The following is a 23,171-nucleotide window of genomic DNA, read 5'->3' as shown; positions in this document are numbered from 1 at the left end:
GTCGGTTCCGCTCGCAAGGAAGTCAAGCCAAATCGGCGAGCACTACAAACTCGCCCTCAAGCTCGTCTTCGAAGGCGGGAAACTCAATTGCTTCCACAACGAAGAAACCGTTCGCGTGTTTTGTGTGCAAGGGTCCTCACAAGTAGGGCTGAGCAAAAATTTCCGAAACGGTTTTGAAATACGGATACGATACGGTATACGGTTTTCCCTATATACGGTTTTAATTTCCGTATACCCGAAACGGTTTTTTACAAACCGTTTCGTATCCGGTTCAGTAGAATTTGGAAATCGTATACCCGGTTTGACCCGGTTTTTTTTAAAAAAAAAAAAAAAAAAATCAAAAAAACACGCAATAAGTCCAATAACCCCAAAGGCCCAAAGTAAACAATTTAGACCTAGGTCACTCTCAGACTCTCAGTTACTCAATACTTCAATAGTCTTTCAATAATTCCATCCTTCACCAACCGCCGCCTCATTCATTCACTCCTTCACAATTTCAGAAATCAGATCCCCAATTTCCCATTTCCCCCCAATTTAAACCCTAATTTAAAATTCATGTCCCCAATTCAGATCTGCGTCAGAAATCAATAAATCATCTCTTTAACAAGGTTTGTTTTCTAATTTTAATTAATTTTTGTTTGTACTTCACTTGCTTTCTTTTCAATTCGATTTTCGTGTGCTTTTTCTGTATTTTTTGTTCAGATTTCCGTTTTTTTTACGTTTTATTTGTTTTTTTTTTCTTTTGTATTAAGATTAGATGTTGATTGTTGGATTGTTGTCATCTGTCAAACTGTTTGGTTTTGTTTGATTATATGTTGTTTAATCGATTTTGTTTATATGTTGTGTAATTGTTGTAATAAAATATGAATTAGGTTGTCAAACAGTTTATAATTTATATGTTTGATTAATGATGTATATCCCAGTATCCTAGTAATTTGTTGAATTAATTTCGTTTATATTTTCTTGAATTAAATAGAATTTCACGGTTAGTCAGATTCAAGTCAAATACAGATTGTATTTTGATTTTAATATGCAACATTTTCGACATAAAAGTGTTTTATTTTGACTTATTGGTTTCACAATATGTATTTTGATTTTAATATGTTTCTTATTTCGTAGGAATGGAATCGAGTCATGACGATAATGACACCTTCAATCACATTGATGAAAGAGTCATTGATGTTGAGGACCATGATGAGGAGGACTTTGAAGAAGTTTCAAATAAACGATCGAAAGGAAATCCTCAGACGTCCACCAAGCAAAAGAGAGCGAGACCACCAAAAATCCCTTCTAGTTCTAGCAATGTAAGTAATATCTGGTGCCCTGGTCAGCCTTTTGTTAGAAATAGAAAAAATCAATCACCTCATTGAGATCATTATGTGCAAGCTAAGGTTCGCGATTTTGCTGAATGCATACATTGTAGCAAGATAATAAGCTGTAAGTCTAGTAATGGAACTGGGACAATAAGCAATCATTTAGGTCGTTGTCAAAAGCTGCCTGCAAATGTTGATAAGAAACAAAAACTTATTACTTTGGAGTCTAGAACTGTTGTGAATGATGATGGTACAACCCAAACTGTTGATGTTCCTTCTGTGTGGAGTTTTGATCAAGAAAAAATTAGATCATCACTTGCTAAGATGATAATAATTGATGAATTGCCTTTTAGAACGGTTGAAGGAGAGGGATTTAAGGGGTTTTGCAAGGATATGAATCCTCAGTTTGTTATCCTTCGCGTTTTACCGTTGCTAGAGATTGTTATCAGCTGTACCTTGAAAAAAGAACACAACTACAAGAGTTTTTTGAAAACATGTCTTCTAGAGTTTGTCTCACAACTGATTGTTGGACTTCGGGCCAAAATTTAGGCTACATGTGTTTAACTGCTCATTTTATTGATGCCGATTGGAATTTGCATAAAAGGATCATTAATTTTTGTCAGATTCCGGGTCACTCGGGTAAGGTCATTGGTCAAAGTATTGAGAAATGTCTTTTGGGTTGGGATTTGAAAAATGTATTGACGCCACCGTAGACAATGCTAGTTCTAATGATGTTCTTTGTTGATTATTTAAGAAGGAAGTTCAATAATTCAGAATGTGATGTTATGGAAGGTAAATATTTGCATATGAGATGTGCATCTCATATCTTGAACTTAGTAGTGAAAGAGGGTTTGTCTGATCTGGAAAGGTCAATTGTCAAAATCCGAACTTTAGTTAAATTTGTAAGGTCTCCGCCGACAAGAACCCAGAAGTTTATGGCTTGTGCTCGTGAGGAAAAAATTTCTACTAAAAGTCTTTTATGCTTAGATGTTGAGACTAGGTGGAACTCCACTTATTTGATGTTAGACACTGCCATGAAGTTTAAAAAGGCATTTGGTTTGTTTCTTAATAAAGACACTCAACTTCAAAAAGAAATGAGAAAGCTTAAAGAACCCCTTTTAGCTAGTGATTGAAAAGAAGTGTCTTACTTTCTACCTTTCTTGAAAATTTTTTATGATGCCACTTTGAAAATGTCGGGATCCCGTTATGTCACTAGTAATAGCTTTGTAGATGTGATATTTGGTGTTGGACAAGTAATATCTGAACATCTTCTCCATGAAAATGAAGGCATTAAAACAATGGCAGCAAAAATGAAGGTGAAATATGACAAATATTGGGGTAAAATTGAGAATCTCAATTTGCTTTTGTTTGTATCTCTAATCCTTGACCCAAGATGCAAGTTTGGGTATGTTGACTGGATGGTGAAAAAAGCATATGGGCAGGAAAAGGGTAAAATGTTGTCCTTGAATATTAGTTACTTTTTCCAATCTCTTTTCGACTTCTATGCTTCCCCTACGGCTGCCAAAGAAGCTTCATGCTCTTCAAGTTCTACTACTACCACTTCTAAGGAAGTTAGGTCAAAAGAGTGTGAGAGTAATGATATGTCCAATTTTGATTCCCTTATGGGTGATAAATTTGAAAGAGAAATGGGTGGTGGAGTTGTGAAAAAAAAACGGAGTGGGAGAAGTATTTAGAAGATGACCGGGAAAGTAGGGATCCATCTTTTAATGTATTACAATGGTGGAAAGATAATCAAAAAAGATATCCCAAACTTTCTTTGATGGCTAGAGATGTGCTTGCCATCCCAGTTTCTACCGTAGCTTCCGAGTCGGCTTTTAGCACGGGGGGTCGAATATTAGATTCATTTCGTACTTCCTTAGCTCCATCAACGGTGGAGGCCCTTATATGTGCACAAGATTGGCTCCGGACTACTAATTCTCCTCTTGTCATAGAAGATGCCATGAATGAAATGGAAAGACTACAAGAAGGTTTAGTTTTATTTCAAACTTTGTTTTTATATTTGAAGTTTTACCTTTTTTTTGTATCTCCTTAATTTCAATGTTTGTTCCTTAATTTCAATGTTTGTTAATTTGTAATTGTAGATATGAAAGACTTGATCATACAACATCCTGTCATCATGGTCGATGAGGAAACAGAATCTTGAAGAATTGAAGCCTTAGTGCCTTACTACTTAGCTTGCTTTGTTTTGTTTCGAGTATTAGACAATTTGACTGTATTGCGTATTTGATAGACGATCTTTTGTAAGACGTGTAATATTTTCTCGAATTGTGTTTTATGTTTTTTGAACTTTGAACTTGTAACTTATAGGCCTTTATTTGGCCTTAAAAAGACATTGCAATGCTACAGGGTGGCTGGTGCTACTCAGTAGTGAGTATCCGTGCATTTGTGTTTCCATTGCTTTTAATAGAAAATTCAGATAACCGTATCCGTATACCCGCATTTCGTGTATACGGTTTAACCGGGTACCCGAAAACCGTATACCCGGTTAAACCGTATCGTATCCGGAACCAAAAAAATGGGGTTTTCGAAACCGGGTACCCGATACGGTTTTGAAAACCGTATCGGGTACCCGGTTTTGCTTAGCCCTACTCACAAGATGGCCGATTGTCCGAACAAAGCGGAGTTCAATGCCATGTTCAAGAAGATGCCAAAGGGGGCTCAAGAACGTCTTGATGGGGCGTTGGCCGACTATCACCAAGAGTATAACGAAGACTCGAGTGATGGTGAAGACCAACCACGGATGGGCTCACTTCAAAGGATTAGCGCGATGGAGAAGTACGAATATTCCTGCGCCAAAAAATCCAACGGGCTCATGTACGTGGACTTTATGGTGAATGGGGAGCAAGCACGAGCCTTGATCGACTCGGGCGCCTAACTTTGTTACTAAAGAGGAAGCTGATCGGTTGGGGCTAATTTTGCGGGATGCTAACAGCTGCCTGAAGCCGGTCAATGGGAAATCGAGACGCATCCAGGGAGTGGCTAAGAAGGTCGCGGTCCAAGTGGGTGAGTGGGCAAGGGAGCTCGACTTCACCACCGTTCCGCTGGATGACTTCAAGTTAGTACTCGGGATGCAGTTCTTTCAGAAAGCATTGGCAATATTGAAACCGAGTGACGGATCGATGCTACTAATGGGGTCTATCGTAGTGAAGACGGTAGACGGCGACGAAGACAAGGTGCAGAATCGAATATCGGCTATGAGGGTGATACCGACGCCGAAACGTGGGATGAAACCTTGGAGAATGCCTAAAGGTTCGGTGGAACCGAGGGCGAACAAAACCCCGGCTAACTACGCTGCTAAGTGGCCTGGGAGACAAAAGGAGAGTCTACCACCTCACCGAGGAGTAGACAACGAGGGTCGAAATACCCAAAGAAGAAGGCCTCGTGACATTAGGGGGCCGCGTCGATGTGTTGAATCGACGTCCTGGTTTGAGGGCCAGCCGACCCGTGGGAGAAGGCCTCGTACCATCAGGGGGCCGTGCCGAAATGTTGATTCGGCGTCCTGGAAACCTCCCGCGTTCTGTAATGCAGGTGCTGAAGTGACGAAAGACAAGATGAAGGTCCGTTGGAGCCAATACTTGAAGAAATCCCGAGAGAGGTCTTTTCAAGCAGCGGCAAAAGTGGACTTTCCCGAGAGACAAGGAGCACGTGGTGGACTTGGAGAACATGATGTTCGGCAGCTTCTATGTCAAGGAACTCCAGCCTATCCTTGAAGGGACGAAGATGCCAGTCATTGTTCAGGACGAAGCGCACATTCAAGCCGAGTTGTACAAGACAAGCCCCAACACTGCAGGGACAGTCAGAGCTCACCGAGGATGTGTCACTGAAGCACCATTCAAGATTTTTGTGTTGCCGAGGGCGGCAACAGATTAGGTGGGGGGAGAGTGTGACGATCCGTACACTTCGAACCCTTAGATTTATTCATGCATATGTAATTTCATTTCCCTTGTATATTTTTAGTAAATACTTTCCTAGTTTAGCATAGTTAGCATAACTTTTCTTTTCATAAATAGGTATATCGCTATTCTACACTTTCAATGTTTCCTGCTACCAGGATGTAAATATCAAATTTCCCTCTTTAGGGAGTACTAATGAATGAAAATATGCTTCCTACCTTGTGCCTTCGTGTTGCTTGTTGTTGCTTTGTTATGAACGACTCTTTGCCTTCACTTTACTAACAAGCCGTGTTTGTGGGATCGACACTAGGATCCCGACTCACACACCCGAGACCGATTACGAATGCCTAGTGCTTGACAAACACTAGTGCTTGACGCTCTCGTTGCAATCCCGTCGAGTGTTGCCGAGACCCGAGTATCGTGCTAGTGAGCGATCCTTCACTAGTACGAAGATCCTTGTCGCTTGCATCTTGCCTTGAGCCGGGCAAGGGTGCGCGCCACGATTCGGCAAAAGTACCGGACCGTGACACCTTGCTACTAGGTGGCTTCTCCCCTGGTTGTGGGGCGGGTGCAGGTATCACATAAGACCCGCCCCAAACCACTCCGCCCCGCCCCGCATGTCCTCACTCCGCTTATATCCGCCTTACTCATAAACCTAAACAAATTTATACTATATAAAAATAAAAAATAAAAATTTATAACTCAGATAAAAAGCCCAAACCGGAGTGTTCTATACTTGTATAGCGGTTGAACCTCTTTGCTTTATTTTTTGCCTCTACATACAAAATAAAATGAGGCTCTTTGTTTGAAATTTGCTGTTGGACTTACTAGGATGTAACGAAAATCATTAAAAAGGTATAATTAAGTCCAAACCGGACCGTGGACCCAACTTATGTAACGAAAATCATTAAAAAGGTATAATTAACAAATATTTCTCTTAATATGACAATAGTATTTTGTTATATATTTTTTTTGACATATTCTACTATCATACGGATTAACAAACTAAACCCTAACTCTCTAATATAAATTAAATTCATCGTAGAAATAATAAAGCAAAGAACCAAATCAATTGTTTGGTCCATATGGTCCGGTCCATGTATTTATTTGGTCCTGACCGGACCGGACCAATAAAAGTATGGTCTGGTCCACTATCCAACATTTTACCCTTATTTGGTTTTCGATCCACAAACTTTGGTCCGGCCTGGTCCGGTCCCGGACCAATGAAACCCCTAGCTAATGACCGATGAAAATATGAAATCTAATACACCCCCCAGTGGAAAGTGGCTGTGGAGGTTCTTCTACTACAATGTCGTCTGATTTTGATAGCCCAAGTGAAACGCAACCAGACCCTTCACTTGTGCCTTTTACCAGTACGAGATGCTAGACAATTTTGCGGAAACTTATTAGTACGAGATTAATATGTTTTAGATTCAATATTTATATTTTTAAAAATTATTTTGTGAGGTGATAGGTAATTTGGCGGGTCAACAGGTCCCCTCAGGGCGGGGACGCGTTTGAAAAGTTTAACAGTTGCGGGCCGTGGGGAGGTGTGGTTCACATAATAGTTCGCGGATACAAGTGCGGGTTATTCATTTATTCAGTTCAAGTATAATACGGGTAAGGGTAAGATTATCAATTCAAGGCTTTTTTTTTTTTCAGATTTGGTATCAAGTTTGGAAGAAAATGTTATTTTAGGTATAAAATTTTAAAGAAAGTTATCTTAGGTATAAGATTTGAAAAAGTGACTTATTCACGGTATAAGTTATCAAATTACCCTTTATTATTATTATTATTACTATTTTTACTATTTTTATTATTACTATTACTATTACTATTACTATTACTATTACTATTACTATTATTATCAGTTCAGCTCTATTTAGTTCAGTTCAGACAATTTCAGTCCAAAAGAACATGACCTTATTGCCCTTATATCATACTCCCCCATATTCATTCATTTCTCTCCATTTCATTTTGCACAAGAAATAAGAAAATGATTTTGGATCACACAAAACACTCTACCCTACATACAATTGATTTTGATCATACAATAAAACTTTCCAAAAAAGGAAAGAGGAAAGAAAATCCGATTATCATGAAAACGGAAAGAGGGAGGAAATGAGTGAATAGGAGGGAGTATTAGACTCTGTTTGGCAGAGCATTTCAGGTAACTTATTTGGTCAAAGTAGCTTATTTGACCAAAATTTCAGGTAGCTTATATTTTTGCAAGTGTTTAGCAAGTAGCTTATAAGTTATCTGAAATGAAATGCTACCTAGAGTAGCATTTGGGATTTCAGGTATCCGATCCTAATTTATTATATTCCCCTTTTACCCCTTCAATCTATAATATTAAATAGTTATTATATCTTTTTTCGTCATTTCATCAAAATAAGCTACATTTTCAGTTAATTTGCCAAACATTTTTTTTCATATAATCAGTCACATTACCAGCTCTTAATTTTCAGCTAGTTTTTCAGTTTTCAGCTATCTTTTCAGTTAGTTTTTCCAAACAGAACCTTAGTTTTTATTATTAATTTAGCATAGATTTGTAACTTGTTGAGTTAGTTTGTCGAACTTGCGGTTTTGTCAATTTTTGAAATTTCGTCAATTTTTCATATTCGTTTTTCTAAAATTATCTTCTGGGAAGAGCATGATACTTTAACGAGATCTGAACCAGGTCCAAATGCGTTGATTAAAAAAATAGTTTTAGATTCGTACATATAATAACGAGTCAATTAATTAGTACTAGGGGTGAGAATGAGACGAGACAGCTAGCTCGCGAGCAACTTGAGATCGGCTCGGTTAAAGCTCGGCTCATGAGAGATCGTCTCGAACTCAGGCTCGGCTCGAGAGTTTAACAAGTCAAGTTGAGCAAACGTTAGCTCGACTCAAAAAGCTCGCGAGCGGCCCGAACTTGTGTGATTAGATTAGATATTGCTCATATTTTATAAAAATATTTTATCATGATTATATCTTTGTATCACACATATCAAATGTTTCACTGATTTACCAAATTTTACATATAACCTTCGAGCCTTATTATTGAAAATATTGAAAGGAAAAAAAAATATTAACATTATATATAGGCTCGATTTGAGCTCGAGTTTGGCTCGAGCTCGAAGCTCGCAAACTTGATAATGAGCACATTTTTTATAAGCTGAAGTAAGCTCGAGATCGGTTCGAGCTTGAGTTTTGGTTGTTGAGCAAAAACCAAGCAAGGCTAAGCTCGAGCTCGGCTCGGCTCATTAACACCCCTAATTGATACTCCCTCCTATTCAGGGTTTTCTTCCCTTTGTTTGTTGGCACGAGTATTAAGGCGATGAATAAAATAAGAGTAAAAGAGTTGGGCGGGGTTGGTGATGAGAGAGATGAAGGAATAATTAGGAGTTAAATAAGGAATTGTGGGACCAAAACATTAAGAAAAGTAATAAAATATGGGTAAAAGAGTTGGGTGAGTTTGGTGATAAGAGAGAGGAATGAATAAAATAAGAGTAAAAGTTTCCAAAATAAGAAAGGGGAAGAAAACCTGAATAATCCGTTTTAGGAAATAGGGAAGAAAACAGTGAATAAGAGGGAGTACTAGTTTAGAGCCCATAAAATTGAATGGTTTTAACTATTTAAGGAGGTATATATAAATATAAATATAAATATAAATATAAATATAAATATAAATATAAATATAAATATAAATGAGCAGAAAATCTACCTAGTATAAAAGCTAGGTTCTTTCAAAACTTCCCATTGGTTGAAATTTTTTAGAAATTTGGCCAATATAGGACCCACCATGTTCTATACCCCATTTAATTACCCTTTCTCCTCTCATCTCCTCCACCCAATTCTAATCTGAAAAATTACTCCGAAGAAAACGATTTTGAGTTTATTTTGCACGTTTTTTTATAATAAAATCAATGTATTAATACTCCATATAATCTAAGCTAATCTAATTTGAATTAATATAATCCAATTCTTTTGATGGGGCATATTCTGCACCCGCTGACCGAGTCAACATATTGAGGAAGGTCAAAGCAAGTCAACGTATTAGACAGCCTAACCGACGCAGCCTGTCGGCCTGTCACTTGGGTCTCGGTCTCGGCAACTAGCCGGCCGAGAGGCATATCCGCGTACTCACATCCAGTCCCCTCGGCATGGAGTCAACCAGGCCAGCCGGCCTGCCATGGGTCCCTCGGCCGAGGGTAGAACAGTCTTTCCACCTGCTAGCCACTTGGCCACTACGTGACAAAAGGTGAAAGTCTATAAATACTCCACTTCTCTCATTGAGAAAAGGATCCGAAATCTATCCTAAAACTCACTAATAATCTGGTATAAACTTTCTTATCTCTCTACAATATATTTTGCCAAGTAACACACAACTTATCTCTTTAAGTTTACTGACTTGAGCGTCGGAGTGAGTACGCTCGGTACCAAGCCGAGCCCTCAGTTTGTTCATCTTTTCAGGAGAGAGCGAAAGGAAGAGTCAAGCAACGACATCATTCAACAAGCTCACGTGGTCACAACTCTGCTTCGGAATTACACCCGGAACATCTTTTAAATGATCTCAAGAAAGTGATTACAAATATTTAACATCTAAAAATTACGTATGTTTTTTGAAAAAATTGTTTTAAAATCTTCAAAAAAAATCCGAAAACTAAATTTAACAATTTATTTCAAAAAATTCTCTTTAAAAATACCGTAATTTAGTATAGGAAAAATATGCCATTAAACCATAAAAAACTTATATAAAAAATAAGATTTAGGAATTTAATTGATAAATATTCTTCAAAAAATATCCAAGTCATTTAAATTTAATAGATTGATTTCTGTTCTTAGAAATACTCTATTGTTTTGTCAAAAAAATAAAATAAAGAAACTTCAAAAAAGGGGAAGATTACATTTAAAATATGGGATTTTTTAAAAATTAACGAAAATAAGTTTTAAAGAAATGAAAAAAATAATTTAAACATAATATAGCAACGAAATAAAGTAAAAAGAATATTATTTAAAAACACATACTTACTTATATTGAGTAATTTTATTTAAAAAAACAATACTCATTAGATCTATGATATTCACCTAATAATTTTATAATTTATAAAAAAATAAAAAATCAACTTTTAGAAAAATAACCATCAGATCTATGAGAAATTGAATAGAAAAAAATCACAGAAATATGAAAAAAAAATGAAACCAACATAGCTGATAGTGAGAGAGATTGACAATTAGGTAAACATTATCGAGTAAGGAGATGATATATTGTTTAAAGAAGGAGGATTGTAGAGAGAAATTATAGGGACTATGAATCCATGAGATTTACGAGAGATAAAGTTGAGACAGAAGTGAGAGAATGAGTTTGAGGGAGTGATATAATGACGGTGACTGGTGACGGTGTGTTTGATGAGAGAGAGCGAGGGAGAAAGAGGCGTGTGAAGTATGTTAAGTTAGCATTACTGATTTACTACTATTAGGTGAAGGTGGGAGCTTTGGCGATAGGTTGTTTAAACCTATTTTAATCATATTTAAATTTTGAGCCAACAGTTTGTTATTCAGCCTATTTAGATTGACACGAATTATAGAGTAAGACGGATCACCCTGTGAGACGGTTTATTTCTACAAATAAACTATTTATCTAATACTAATAACTAAGTTGTTTTTATATACAACGAAATCGTCTCACCGTGTAAAACCGTCTCATGTAATAACGACTGTATTAATGTTATTGTCTTTACTATATTAAATATTGTCGATTGATATTCTTACTTATAATTTTGTATATTTGAATTTTAATATTTCTACATTTTCTTCATTCATAATTTAATAATAACAATTGTTTAATAAGTAACCCCGTGCAATTTTTGCACGGGATTAAAACTAGTTTAAAAATAATACTCTCTTCTTCTCGGTCATTTATTTACTTATTTCATTTTTGGATGTCTTAATCAATTATTTTATTTATCTTTTTATTTTGGAAATGCCTTTGTTACCTAATTTGATCATGCACACTCCTCAATTTGGTTCACTTGTCATCCAATGATTTGACCACTTCTCTTTCCTTGGTCTTTGTAACACCAAAGGTAAATAAATAACTAGGACGTACGTTAAATGTGAAACTAATTGAAAAATAATATATGACGTAACTAATTGAAAAACCGAATACACAAAATCTTCAAAACTGGGTAGTTTTATAGTCACCGTTTAAAAAAATAGTTCATTCGGAAAATGCACACGGTGTCCTTGAGGTTTGCCATTTTGCACGAAATACCAAAATTTTGATTCGAAAAACTTTAAAAGGCCATAACTCGTGCTTACGAGATCAGAATGTGACGGTTTTTTTTTCCCAAATCGATCGTCTTTTCGAGAACCTCTACAATTTGAAAAATAAAATTGTCGTATTTGGATCCCGTGGCTAGGAGTTTAGGTATGTCAATTTTTTTACCGAACAAACTTTAAGTAACCATATCTCTTGGTCACGAATTCCAAACTCGATTTTTTTTTTCAAATCGTAGTTCTCGAAAAGACGATTTATTTGAAAAAAAAAATCGTCACATTCTGATCCCGTAAACACGAGTTATGACCTCTTAAAATTTTCCGGATCAAAATTTTGGGTATTTCGTGCAAAATAGCAAACCTCAAGGGCACCATGTGCAAAACTCCCATCATTTTACAAAGTGACCATGTCCTAAGCTAAATTTGAAACTTTCTGTACCTAAAACAAAATTTGAAACTAAATTGATGTACAAAGAAGCATCAAATTTCCGTTCTTTACCCATCTCCAAGCCCTTGGACTCAGCTAGACCTAGACCTAGCAAAACTGTCTGCACCGAAATTGATCCGACCCAATCTAACTCACCCAAAAGCATGAATATGACTCGGAACATCTCATGTGATGTAGCAAATACCTCCATGTAAAAGAAGTTGCAGCTCGTTTCGTCCAAAGCAAAGCTCATCACATTTTGAACGAGGGGATTAATCAAAATCAAAGACTTGCTCATTTTGGTAACATACAAGTTGTTCCGATCTCAAACCTTTGACTGCATTGCACCCAAATGCTTCACCCACTGACCCGAACTCTGTTTCGTCATCATCACTATTTATTTCCTTTGGAATCACCCGATTTTGGTAAGTTCTACGATTGATAAGGTAAACATTAAAGTAGTAGCTAACTAAGTCGGTTCTCCTCTTCTTACGGAAGTGTGACTTTCCTAGATGTGGTATATTCAACCTCATAATGTGCTTGAATTTCATCTCGTCTTCTATTGTCCAAGAAAGAGATACTTCTTCGCCCATTCGGTCAAATTTCCAATGATAGAACGCCACCCCGAGTTTCTTTCTCAAGTTAAACCGGCTCTCTGCAATATGAAACCTATGGCATTCCACAGAACTTGGAAACCGGCATTTGCAAAATTCCGGCCTGCCCTTTCCGGATAATTCATCTTGGTAATCAGGAACCCATGTTTGAGTGCCAACCCATTTAGAATCACTCTCTAAAGCAATACCTGTCCAAACAGGTACGTCAACTTGAAAACGAGGCCCTACTAAGACATGATTCTCAATCGGGGGAACATCGTCATCAACCGGCACCGGCACAACTATTTTCTTGGAGGTTGGCAAATCGGTACTCACATGCTCCTCTATATGAGGCCCATTCTCGGATGGGAGCCTAGAATCACTCTCTAACTTACATGGGTTGTCTGGGCCAGACTTGCAACAATGACAAGCAGGAGCTTTCACCACCGTCAAAAGCCTTTTACTACAACGGAGACCTTCGTCAGAAACTTCAAACATGGAGGGATGCATTTTGTGCTTCTTCTGCATATTTAGAAGAATTAGAACAACTCGATGACTTAAGACGGGTAATTTAACACATGGGAAATATAAAACTTAAAATTAAAAGTCACCGGTCAAGAATACAATGCGCTTTAAAAGCACACATAATACAGTTCTACTAGAGAAGCATTGAAGAAACAAAATAGCATGAGAACACTAAACTGCAGTCCTTGACTTCAATGGAGCTAGATTTATCAAATTTATGAAAATTCATATGCCAGAGGATATTGCCAATGCAAATCACTAATAAATATAAAAGTGATAGACTAGGGTACATACACTCCACCCACAAAAAAAGAAGTCGGTGACTTGTTTATCAGCATGTTTTTTTTTTACCCTTTCAGAGTGTAGAAATCACTGTTGAAAAGAGAACACTTAGAAAAGCTTTGAACAAAAGCTGAAGCCTTCCATTGTACGAAAGCTTTGAACAAAAACTGTATTACTTCATTCCCCTTGCCTCCCCTTCATCTCCCTTCACCCTCCCGTCCACCCCTATTATTGTTTCCAAACAAACTCCAATGGAAACGACACTTGACTTTTCTAGTGGCTTATGGTGAAACGAATCGGACCAGAAATGGGTCTAATTTATTCATGCCAAACAAATTTGATAAGAAATAAGGACTAATTTATAACAATATAGAGGTCAAATCCTATACTTGCGCTCTTCACTTCTAGGCCATACCAATACCCGTGTCTCTAACACCTCTTTATATCCATACCCTAAACTCATTATGATAGTCCTTGTGTCCCAAAATTCTAGTCAAGGTCTTAAAACTGTAGTCAAGACAAGTCTGTTGGACACGTATTCGTGTAAGACATTTGTGCCCGCCATATCTTAAGATTTTGGAAAAATGTCTGTAGTTGCAATCTGTTGCGTTTTATTCTCTTCCTTAATACCCTGATTATCCTCCAGCTCATAATGATCTTCCCTTAAAATGCCCCAGCCACAAGAAGAAAGCATAGTATGACGGCATATTTGGACCCTAGAGGACTCACTTCTACGTACTTTCGAATTTATTTTCATGTACTTATACTTGATGGATTTGTCGTGCTTATTTCCGAGTCTTTACCAGTAGTTTTTTTGTAATGTTTACTAGAGATTTAGATTTTGGAGTGCTATTTTTCACTACTAATGTTTCACACCAAAAGACATGCAATCAAATTACCCTCTCACGAAGGTGTTAGTAATTGAAAATCCACTTCCCACGGTAAACTTTGTTGTTGCTCATTGCTTACTTTAATTAATAGAAATCTTGTGATCCCTTTCTATTATTGCTTCTGTACCTCAGAAGTTGACCATGGACACTGTTGGGGTTTTTGGTACAAATAATATAAAAGGTAAAGACACAATATTTTTGTTATGGACTTAACCACAACCCAACTTGTATTATTATTCTTAAACCTTAACAATAATACAATCTCAATCCTCCAACACTTAGCTACTAGCTAAGATTTCCAACTATGCTTAACTCGGGATATTAAGCATACACTCTCTTACTTTCCAACAATGACTAATGACCCTTATTTATATAAGGTCCCAAGTCCTAACTTACCTAGCTACATAAAGAGTCTTTATTCCATTCAAAACCTAACTCCTAATTATTTACTTCTAATAACATCTAACATAAAAACTCTATATGTTACTAGTCTTAAGTCATTCAATAATGTTAGGGTTACTACCCAACAGACACTAAATTTTCTAATACACAGTTAGGACGGTGCTAATGACCGATCCCTCACTAGTACTTGACCTTAAGCATGCATCCTTGGCTCCTTGCCAGTTGCCACAACATAAGACAAGGGACGTTTGTATCACAATCTGTCTCAAAATCTCGTACCATGATACATACCCCCTCCAAAAAGGGCAGTTAGAACTACATATTTTAAAGGAGTTGACTATATGGGCTCGGTGGGGATGGAGTAATTGTACCACCTCTTCCCTAAGAAATGTATTACCTCAATATGAAGGTAATAATAGTGTGATAGTCCCTCCATTAAGGGGGTAATAGTACCACCTCTTCCCTAAGAAATGTATTACCTCAATATGAAGGTAATAATTCTCCTTCACCTCCTCTTTCCACCTTTTACGACCACCAGAAACCACCAATGCCCTATATCTATGCTTCATCTCCAGATTATTTTCTATCTTCTTTTATCTATGACCACTAGCAAAAAGAAAACATGTAAAAAACAAACTCCTAGGCAAATAACATAGATTCCCTTCGCGTAAAGCCAGAAACATTATATATACGAGTTCAGTGTTTTTTTTCTTACCCAAAATGCTAATGATGACAAAAGAAACACATACACACTCGATAAATCAGGTCTTATGTACTCTATAGCTAGGTATGTTATTCACTAATAAATAGACAAAAGCATGAACCAATGTGCAACTAGAGCTCGCAAGTCTAACCGAACCCAAGCAAACCCAACCCCGTAGAATTCAAGAATGTTGCAACGGATAACCCAACCCGACTCGATGATCAGTGATTCAACTCGAACCCGACCCGATATGAACCTGACCCGATTAAATTAATGACCCGGCAATTATTAAGCTTATTAAGGATCAAATGAGCGATTTAGTATTCGGTTTTAGTTTTACTTAATAATGACGTAACTAAACCAAATAATGGTCAAAAACTAAACTCAATGGTCAAAAATTGAAGTAATGTGATAAACTAATTAGACGGAGTGTTAATGACCTAACTCAAAACCCACCCATCTGATTCGAAATGATCCATCCCGATAGCGACCCAACCCAAACCCGGTTCGAAAGGGTACAAAAACACAATTGCCACGTCGATATGCAGCCACAACAAGGCCAAATGCTTTTAATCCTAATACTACAACAAAGTCTTAGTCCCAACATAGGTTAGGGTTAGGGTCAGGTCGGCTAACATGAATCATCGTCTGAATTAGTATAGGTTTGAATCCGCCATATAGTCAAAGGTAAATTAACAAAGGAAAAGAAAATAGATAAATGGTTAACAAAATAAGTGTGTTTATAAAACTCAAATCAAAATAAGAAAAAAGTGGAAACCAAGATCAAAGATTAAAGTGGCAAAACGGAATTGTTAAACAAAAAGGAGTATAAGTAAAAAAAATCAATAAATAAATATATAAGTAAAAATGATAGTAAAAGATAAAGAAATATATAAACTAATCTTCAACATGGATTCTTTCTCTCCAAAATACCCCTCTCCTTTGCCATACTCTCAATAATTCTCAAAACACTCGTATCGTTTTCAATCACCATTATCCATGTTTGTTTCGCTCTTCCCCTTCTTTAACAATGTTATCCATTCTCTGGTGATCTCCACCGTACATTGTCAAACCACTTAAACGGGTTTCCCTCTTCTTATCTTCAATCGACGCAACACCTACTTTCTCCCGGACCACCTCGTTCTTTAGCTTGTGGCCACACATACGCATCTCATACGCATCTAATGTACATGTCCATGCTTTACTCCCGAACACTGAAGTACCATATAGTAGTGCGGGCCTAATTATCGTGCGATAAATTTACCCTTTAACCTATAAGGTACACATAGAAATAGAAATCCTATGGCGCTTTTCTACTTCAATCACCCTGCTTTGATTCTATGAGCCACAACTCCATCTAATTCACCATTTTATGAGTCACATCTCCATTGATAATAGATCCTAAATACCTCAAAAAATCGGAACCATAAACTATCTCCACATTAAGACTAAATATTCCATCTTCTTTGTGCTCAAAGTAAAGCCTCGAGATTCTAAAGTGTCTCCAAAGTACCAATTTCCTTTCAACTTCATCCTTTGTTTCATCAATCAACACAAAATCAACACAATATCGTCTGCATACATCATGCACCATCGAACCTCATTTTGAATTGATCTCGTCAATTTGTCCATAACATTAGCAAATAACAAAGGACTAAGGGCCAAACCTTGATGCACTCGAATCGTAATAGGGAACTCTTCTGTTTTCCCCAATTAGTCCTTATATACTCGTGGTGGCTCCCTCATACATTTCCTTTATAAGATCAAATGATCAATATATTTTCACGGCACCCTTTTTTTATTAATGCCTACCAAAGTACTTGTCCCGATATTTCTCCCTTGCTGCACTCGAATCGTAATAGGGAACTCTTCTGTTTTCCCCAATTAGTCCTTATATACTCGTGGTGGCTCCCTCATACATTTCCTTTATAAGATCAAATGATCAATATATTTTCACGGCACCCTTTTTTTATTAATGCCTACCAAAGTACTTGTCCCGATATTTCTCCCTTAATTGTCTTATAAGACGAATCGCCTCCATAGTCAATCTTCCGGGTATGAATCCAAAGTGGTTCTCCGATATCCCCACCTTCCTTCTAAGTCTTTGTTCTATCACTCTTTCCCACAAACTCCTGGTATGACTCACGGGTTTAATCCCACGGTCATTTAGGTCCTTCCGCTTTGTTCAATCCCATATATTTAGTGCTACTTTGACTTCACTTTTTTGAACTCTCCGCATAAATTCCCGATTAATCATGTTTGGGTGAATATGTATATCCCTAATATTCTCTTCTTGTTGCCCATCAAATAGATTATCAAAGTATTCCCTTACTTTGTGATCAATTATCTTTCGCCCATTTACCTCTTCCTATATCACGCGTCTTCTTGTTTCTTATCCGAGCAAGTTTATAGATCTCTTTCTCTCTCCTTCGTATCTAATCTTGCATACAATTTCTCGTTGACCTCCACTGCTTTTTTTTTTTTTTTGCTTCCCTCCGAGCTTCCTTGTACTTCTCTTAATTCTCCCTGGTTCTACATTATCCCAATAGCTTATACATGTGTCTCTTCTTCTTTATCACTTGACTCATTTCCTCGCTCCACCAAGATGTGTCCTTATTTGGTGGCGCGCCTCCCTTAGATTCTCCTAACACTTCTATCATTACTTCTTTAATCTTATGCTCCATCATATTTCATGAAGAATCTATATTCCTATCCAAATCATCACCAAACTATATTGACATCTTAATATCTTAGGCTAACGAGTCTTAAGATTCGATATTTTATTTTATTTTTAAGACTCAATTTAGACTCTCATTTTTTCTACTTTATCCCTTAAGACTTGTAAAAGAAAATCTATAACAATACATAGGATCCACCTTTCCACTCACATTTCACTATTCACGAGTCTTAAATTTGAGTCTCCAAGACTGTGCTAGAGTCCATGACTCCATGTACTTTACTCTAAGACTTTGCTATAGTCCAGCCAAAGTCGCTGAGACCCGAAAAAAAATCTAGCGATGAAGCTAGCCTTATAAATCTTTTGGGGGCGTTTGTTTCGCACATGGGTATGAGTTTGGAATCAGGAATCATACCTGGGTGGTATGGGGTTGGAACTTCATTCCTCATACCTTGTGTTTGTTTCAATTGTAAGCGGTAAGGGTTTGAAACCGAGTTAAAGTTAAAATATGTAAAATCTAATACTTTAAATAACAATTTTAACATATAAAATCATAAAAATAAAGATTTAATCAAGTAATTATAAAATATTTCATTTACAATATGTCATAATATTTATTTTCACATTTTTGTTTATTATAGTTTGATATCCATGGGAATCAATCTCATACCCACCCCCCTCCTTGGGTATGAGAAACCCATACTTTATGGGTTTGAGGTATGGTTATGAAACCTCCAAATTTGCGAAACAAACACTTGGTATGGGTTTGACTCATTCCAAACCCATACCTCATACCTTTAGTGAATGAACCAAACACCCCCTAGCCTACTTTACCGGACCCACTTGACCTACAGCAAATTGCAAATCGGTTCTAGCGTATTTTAACATGGCTGCTACTGAAAATCTATATAATAGACACAATAAGAGTGTATTCATAACGAATTAGGCAACCTTTTAGCTATTTTTTTATCTTAAGTTTTTTCTAAATTTTAAAGAAACATCTTCAAGTCTCCTTCTTGTCTGTCACTCAATCTATTTTAAGGTATCTCTAGGCCCAATTGCAGCAAAGCCAATAATATTACCTATGTGCCTTAAGGAATCCCGCAAATTTGTGGGATAAATTTGCGATAAGGGGTCAGATGTACGCGGCTTTACCCCTACGTTAGCAACACAAAGAGACTATTTTCAAACGACCCAAAATAACCAATTGTGTAGAGAATTGAATCAAATGCCTCTTACTTCACAAAAAAAATAAGCGCAACTGATTCAGTGAGTCATTTTGCTTAATTACGTCATAATCCAAAACCAAAGAACAATGAGTCTTTGACTCCATTCGAAAAAACAAACAGGGTGAGCATAAATGAATAGATGAAGCAAACGATAGAAACAAGGAGCGTATATATAAGAAAAATTGCATACTGTGATTAGATGGTTTACACTTTTGCATGCCTTAAGCAAATTAAGACAAACTACTGCATATGTTACATCCATATGAACCATATATAAACATGGCCTTCTGTTGAGAGAATCAAAGAATATGAATGCCACTAGCGGATCCGTTAACATTAACGATATAGCATTTGCTACACCAAATCCAAATAAATCTCTACGGAAATTATTTTTTTTGTTACACTATAAATGCACATTCTCTCAAATTTCTACATACACCTCGGGTGCAAAGAAAAGTATTTGGATCACTTATTCAGTACCAAACTACCAATAACTCGCCATTGGTGACCGAAGCACGGTTACTTCGCCGCTTCAGGTATGGCGAATGCTAAATTCACATAATCATCATCACTCATCAATGAAGTTGCTATAGAAAATTCAGAATATAATGCATAGGCATCAAAAGTCATAGGCTAAATCTTAATAGAACCGGCCAAATATCTCCTAGACTCCATGCACTAATAAGTCACCAGATACACAGACTACTTAGTATTAAGTGTGTTAGCTGCCCGGTCCGGAAGACAGCCCGCCATTGCCACTGAAAGGCCAGAACGTCAACCGCAAACGAAGGATAGCCAGACCCCAGTGATCAAGTATTATCAAGAGCAAGTTGGTTTAATTTTTTTCAATGGACTTCCTGAAGTAGCGCAGTAAAGGGGCGGAGTGCAAACTTAGGACTACATATTTAACAGTAGTATCGAGAGGGTTTGGAGGGTACTAGATAATATAATCATGTTCTTATTTCGAGATTATGAATCAGAAAATCATTACTTGTAGGAGTAATTTGTTATATTGCGTAACTTATTTTAATTTTGGTGACTATATGGAACTGTTGTTTATCATTGTAAACATTGCTAATAGAATTCACATGGGAAAAAAGATGAAGCCATTTATACGGTTCTCGTATGAAAAGAAGCCAAAAAAAATCATATGGACGATTATTAAGAAGCATATGAAGTGAGGAGGAAGTTAATTTATTAATCTTGCTACACCATAAATAAATTCCTGGTTTTGTCCCTGATGACGGCAACACTCACTATGGGCCTTACTCTTACGAACAGCACAATCATTCAAACCATAATTTGAAATTAGAGTATATCATACAGAAGGGATATGCAACTATCAGGCTCTAAATAGAAGGTAGATTCATCTCATGCAACCATCATAACAGAAATCATTCACAACAAATAAATTAGTTGTACCTGATTTAATGAAGATTGCTCATCGTTGGAATAAGAAAACTTCCTATGTAACCTTGCTTCCCGGACTGAAAGAGCTACTGACCGAAGATCGTGGTCTTGATTTCCTTTTCCTTTGGAGCATTCTCCTGATTCTCCATTGAAAAAATGATCAGGGTTTCTCGAAACATTCATCATCCAACTCAACATTTCCACAAATACGTCACGCTTCCTCTTGCGAGAACTGTCAAAAGCACATAGATTTGCTTTTCCAGCAAAGTCATTTCGGTTGCATAAGTTATCGTCATAATCAACTTTACATTCAATCAGGCCATTTTGCCATTCATTACTAGTTCCAGCATTCATATGATTACAAAAATCATAAAAACCAGATACGTCTTCCTTCTCTCCTAATTCTTTCCCGTCTGTAGAATAATCCCTAAATCGTTTTTCTAACTCTAACGACAACATGCCCAAATTCCCACCACATTCCCAACTTCCATTCTCCGATATCCTATCTCTAGTAATTCTATTCAACCATTGATCCAACTCATCCAAATACTTGAAATAGATTAGTTTAAGAGAGGAACACAATTCATAACCAAACCCAAACTTTTCAGCAATCAAACCCCACAAATTATCCTCTGAAACCGAACGAAAACCACCCCTATCCCTCACTAAACAGAACAGCTTGAACAAGTCCACAGGTCGGCCGTCGCCCAACAATGCAGGAATTTGCCTAATCCCATTTTTGGCATACACACCCCTCATCAAAACCATAAGAATTTGATCAAACAAACAACGCAATTTATCATCACAATCACCCCAATTAATATCATCATCATTGTTTACTACACAAACATCCATCAATTCACTGCTATTCCCACTACATTTCTCCTCAGACCCGTCTTCAAAAATCGATAAACCGGCCATAAATCAACTAAATTAATGATCAAATTCTACAATGGGAGGTTCAAAATTGCAAAAAGTATTGATCTTGAGGGAAATTACTCCCTCAAACCTGCATCATATATAATCTAATGAATTAAATGGGCATAAAAAGATTGGAACTTTATAGTTGTAAATAATGTGATACCTTGGGTTTATGAAACATGCAACCACTGTGTGTTCTGGGTTGTTGCAGGAAATTCACCTGAGTTTTGGTGTCTGAAACTCAGACAGTTATTTCAACCAAAAGGGTTTTATAAAAAAGGAAACCTATGTCTATATTCTATCAAAAATTAAAATTAAAATGAAAAATGAACAAAAAAAAAAATTGATCTTATCAGTTTTCAAAAATTGATCTTATCACACTTTGTAATAATATTATTCAACTTGAAATGTAAACATGGGGAGGAGAAATGAAGAATTTTAATGAGAAATTATTCATTAGTGGATATCTTTGCACATAATCACATGGAATTAGCTGGAATTTGTAGTGTTATTGAGGAGATATTAGAAAAGGGGTTATGGGTTAATTAGTTAATTACTTATATTACTTGTATAAATGAAACTATAAGCCACAATGGCTTCTTGGAAATGTTCAAAGATGGGATTTGGAGAAAACCCTAGTAATTTAATTGGGCTTAGGACAATTTATTGTGGATTTTTTTAGGACAACTAGGATGGTGGCTAATATATTTTGGGAGTTTATTTTCAACAATATATATTTTACTCATACTAATAAATTTTGGGAGTGTTCATTTATGGACGATTTTTACTATTTTATCAATTTAAATGATCAACTAGTTTTCACACCCGTGCATAATGCACGGGGTTACATAGGATGGCTATTTCAAAAGGGTGAGTTATTACTACTTAGCAAAAATATAGATGATGGTCAAGTTCAAAAAGAGTGGTATTCATATAATTTGGTAACCAAACTAACTCTTTGTTCTTATATATTCATGAGAATTATTTTCTCTTTTTTCTATTTGCAACCAACAACCATAATATCGAAGATTTATAACAATTGAGAAATTTAAAATTTGAGAATTTAAGAGTCATGGAAGGGTTAAAATTTTAGAAATTCATAAGGTACGGAACGGACCTAATTTAGTAGTCAAATGCATTACAAATATTTGTCCATTGGTACAATACGAAAAAAAGGCAATAAAAATAAACAACAATAAGGATTAATATCACAAAATCAAGTTTAATACAAATCTAGCCCTCATGAAAATTTAATCACCAATTTATGTTTCAAAATTTCATTAAAAATACACATACTTTAACTTAAATGCGAAAACATTATTTATAAAATAGAGTATTTTTCAAATGTTTAGAAAACCAAGGGAATGAAAAGATAATAGAAAAAACAACCATAAAGCTCTATTAAATCAGTGTGTTAGATTGAAAGTCATGGGTAAGGGAATGAGAGTTACAGGATCATAAACCATCACCTAAATTAACTACCAATATAATAACAAAAATGCCCTTAGTTGATGTAGTTATTTGTTATCATACTTTGAAAATTGTCACGCTTTTGCTATTGTTACAAGGGACTTGTAATCAGAATTTCAACATCAATATAAGAATTCATGGTTTATTGATT

At 36.4% G+C, this 23,171-nt stretch overlaps 1 protein-coding gene and 1 long non-coding RNA gene across 3 annotated transcripts; one reads left to right on the top strand and one right to left on the bottom strand.

Annotated features, from left to right (window-relative positions):
* Positions 1–2,061: 2,061 nt before the first annotated feature.
* Positions 2,062–3,695, top strand: LOC141587251 (uncharacterized). The gene is made up of 2 exons (XR_012519735.1): positions 2,062–3,301; positions 3,416–3,695. It is a non-coding gene; the product is annotated as an uncharacterized LOC141587251 (long non-coding RNA).
* Positions 3,696–11,338: 7,643 nt separating this feature from the next.
* Positions 11,339–22,202, bottom strand: LOC141587250 (AT-rich interactive domain-containing protein 2-like). 2 transcript variants are annotated; one of them, XM_074408700.1, is made up of 3 exons: positions 21,714–22,202; positions 20,642–21,638; positions 11,339–13,033 (listed from the first exon to the last, which is right to left on the bottom strand). In XM_074408700.1, the coding sequence occupies exons 2-3, from the start codon at positions 21,548–21,550 to the stop codon at positions 12,191–12,193; spliced, it is 1,752 nt and encodes a 583-aa protein (XP_074264801.1). In that variant the 5' UTR covers positions 21,551–21,638; positions 21,714–22,202; the 3' UTR covers positions 11,339–12,190. The 2 variants fall into 2 exon arrangements, with proteins under 2 accessions (XP_074264801.1, XP_074264803.1); XM_074408702.1 differs by having other exon boundaries at positions 20,642–22,202.
* Between the last annotated feature and the right edge of the window lie 969 nt (positions 22,203–23,171).

This window comes from Silene latifolia, chromosome 6 (genome assembly GCF_048544455.1).
Source record: "Silene latifolia isolate original U9 population chromosome 6, ASM4854445v1, whole genome shotgun sequence".
Classification (NCBI taxonomy): Eukaryota; Viridiplantae; Streptophyta; class Magnoliopsida; order Caryophyllales; family Caryophyllaceae; genus Silene; species Silene latifolia.
The sequence above is the reverse complement of the archived record's forward strand: the minus strand, read 5'-3'. Positions and strand labels throughout refer to the sequence as shown.

Bases quoted from the DNA above. Each gene is read 5' to 3' on its own strand.
- LOC141587250 (XM_074408702.1), bottom strand. From the start codon at position 21,550: ATGGCCGGTTTATCGATTTTTGAAGACGGGTCTGAGGAGAAATGTAGT. The intron at 13,034-20,641 runs GTACAACTAATT...CTAAATATGCAG, and splicing joins AGCAATCTTCATTAAATCAG to AAGAAGCACAAAATGCATCC.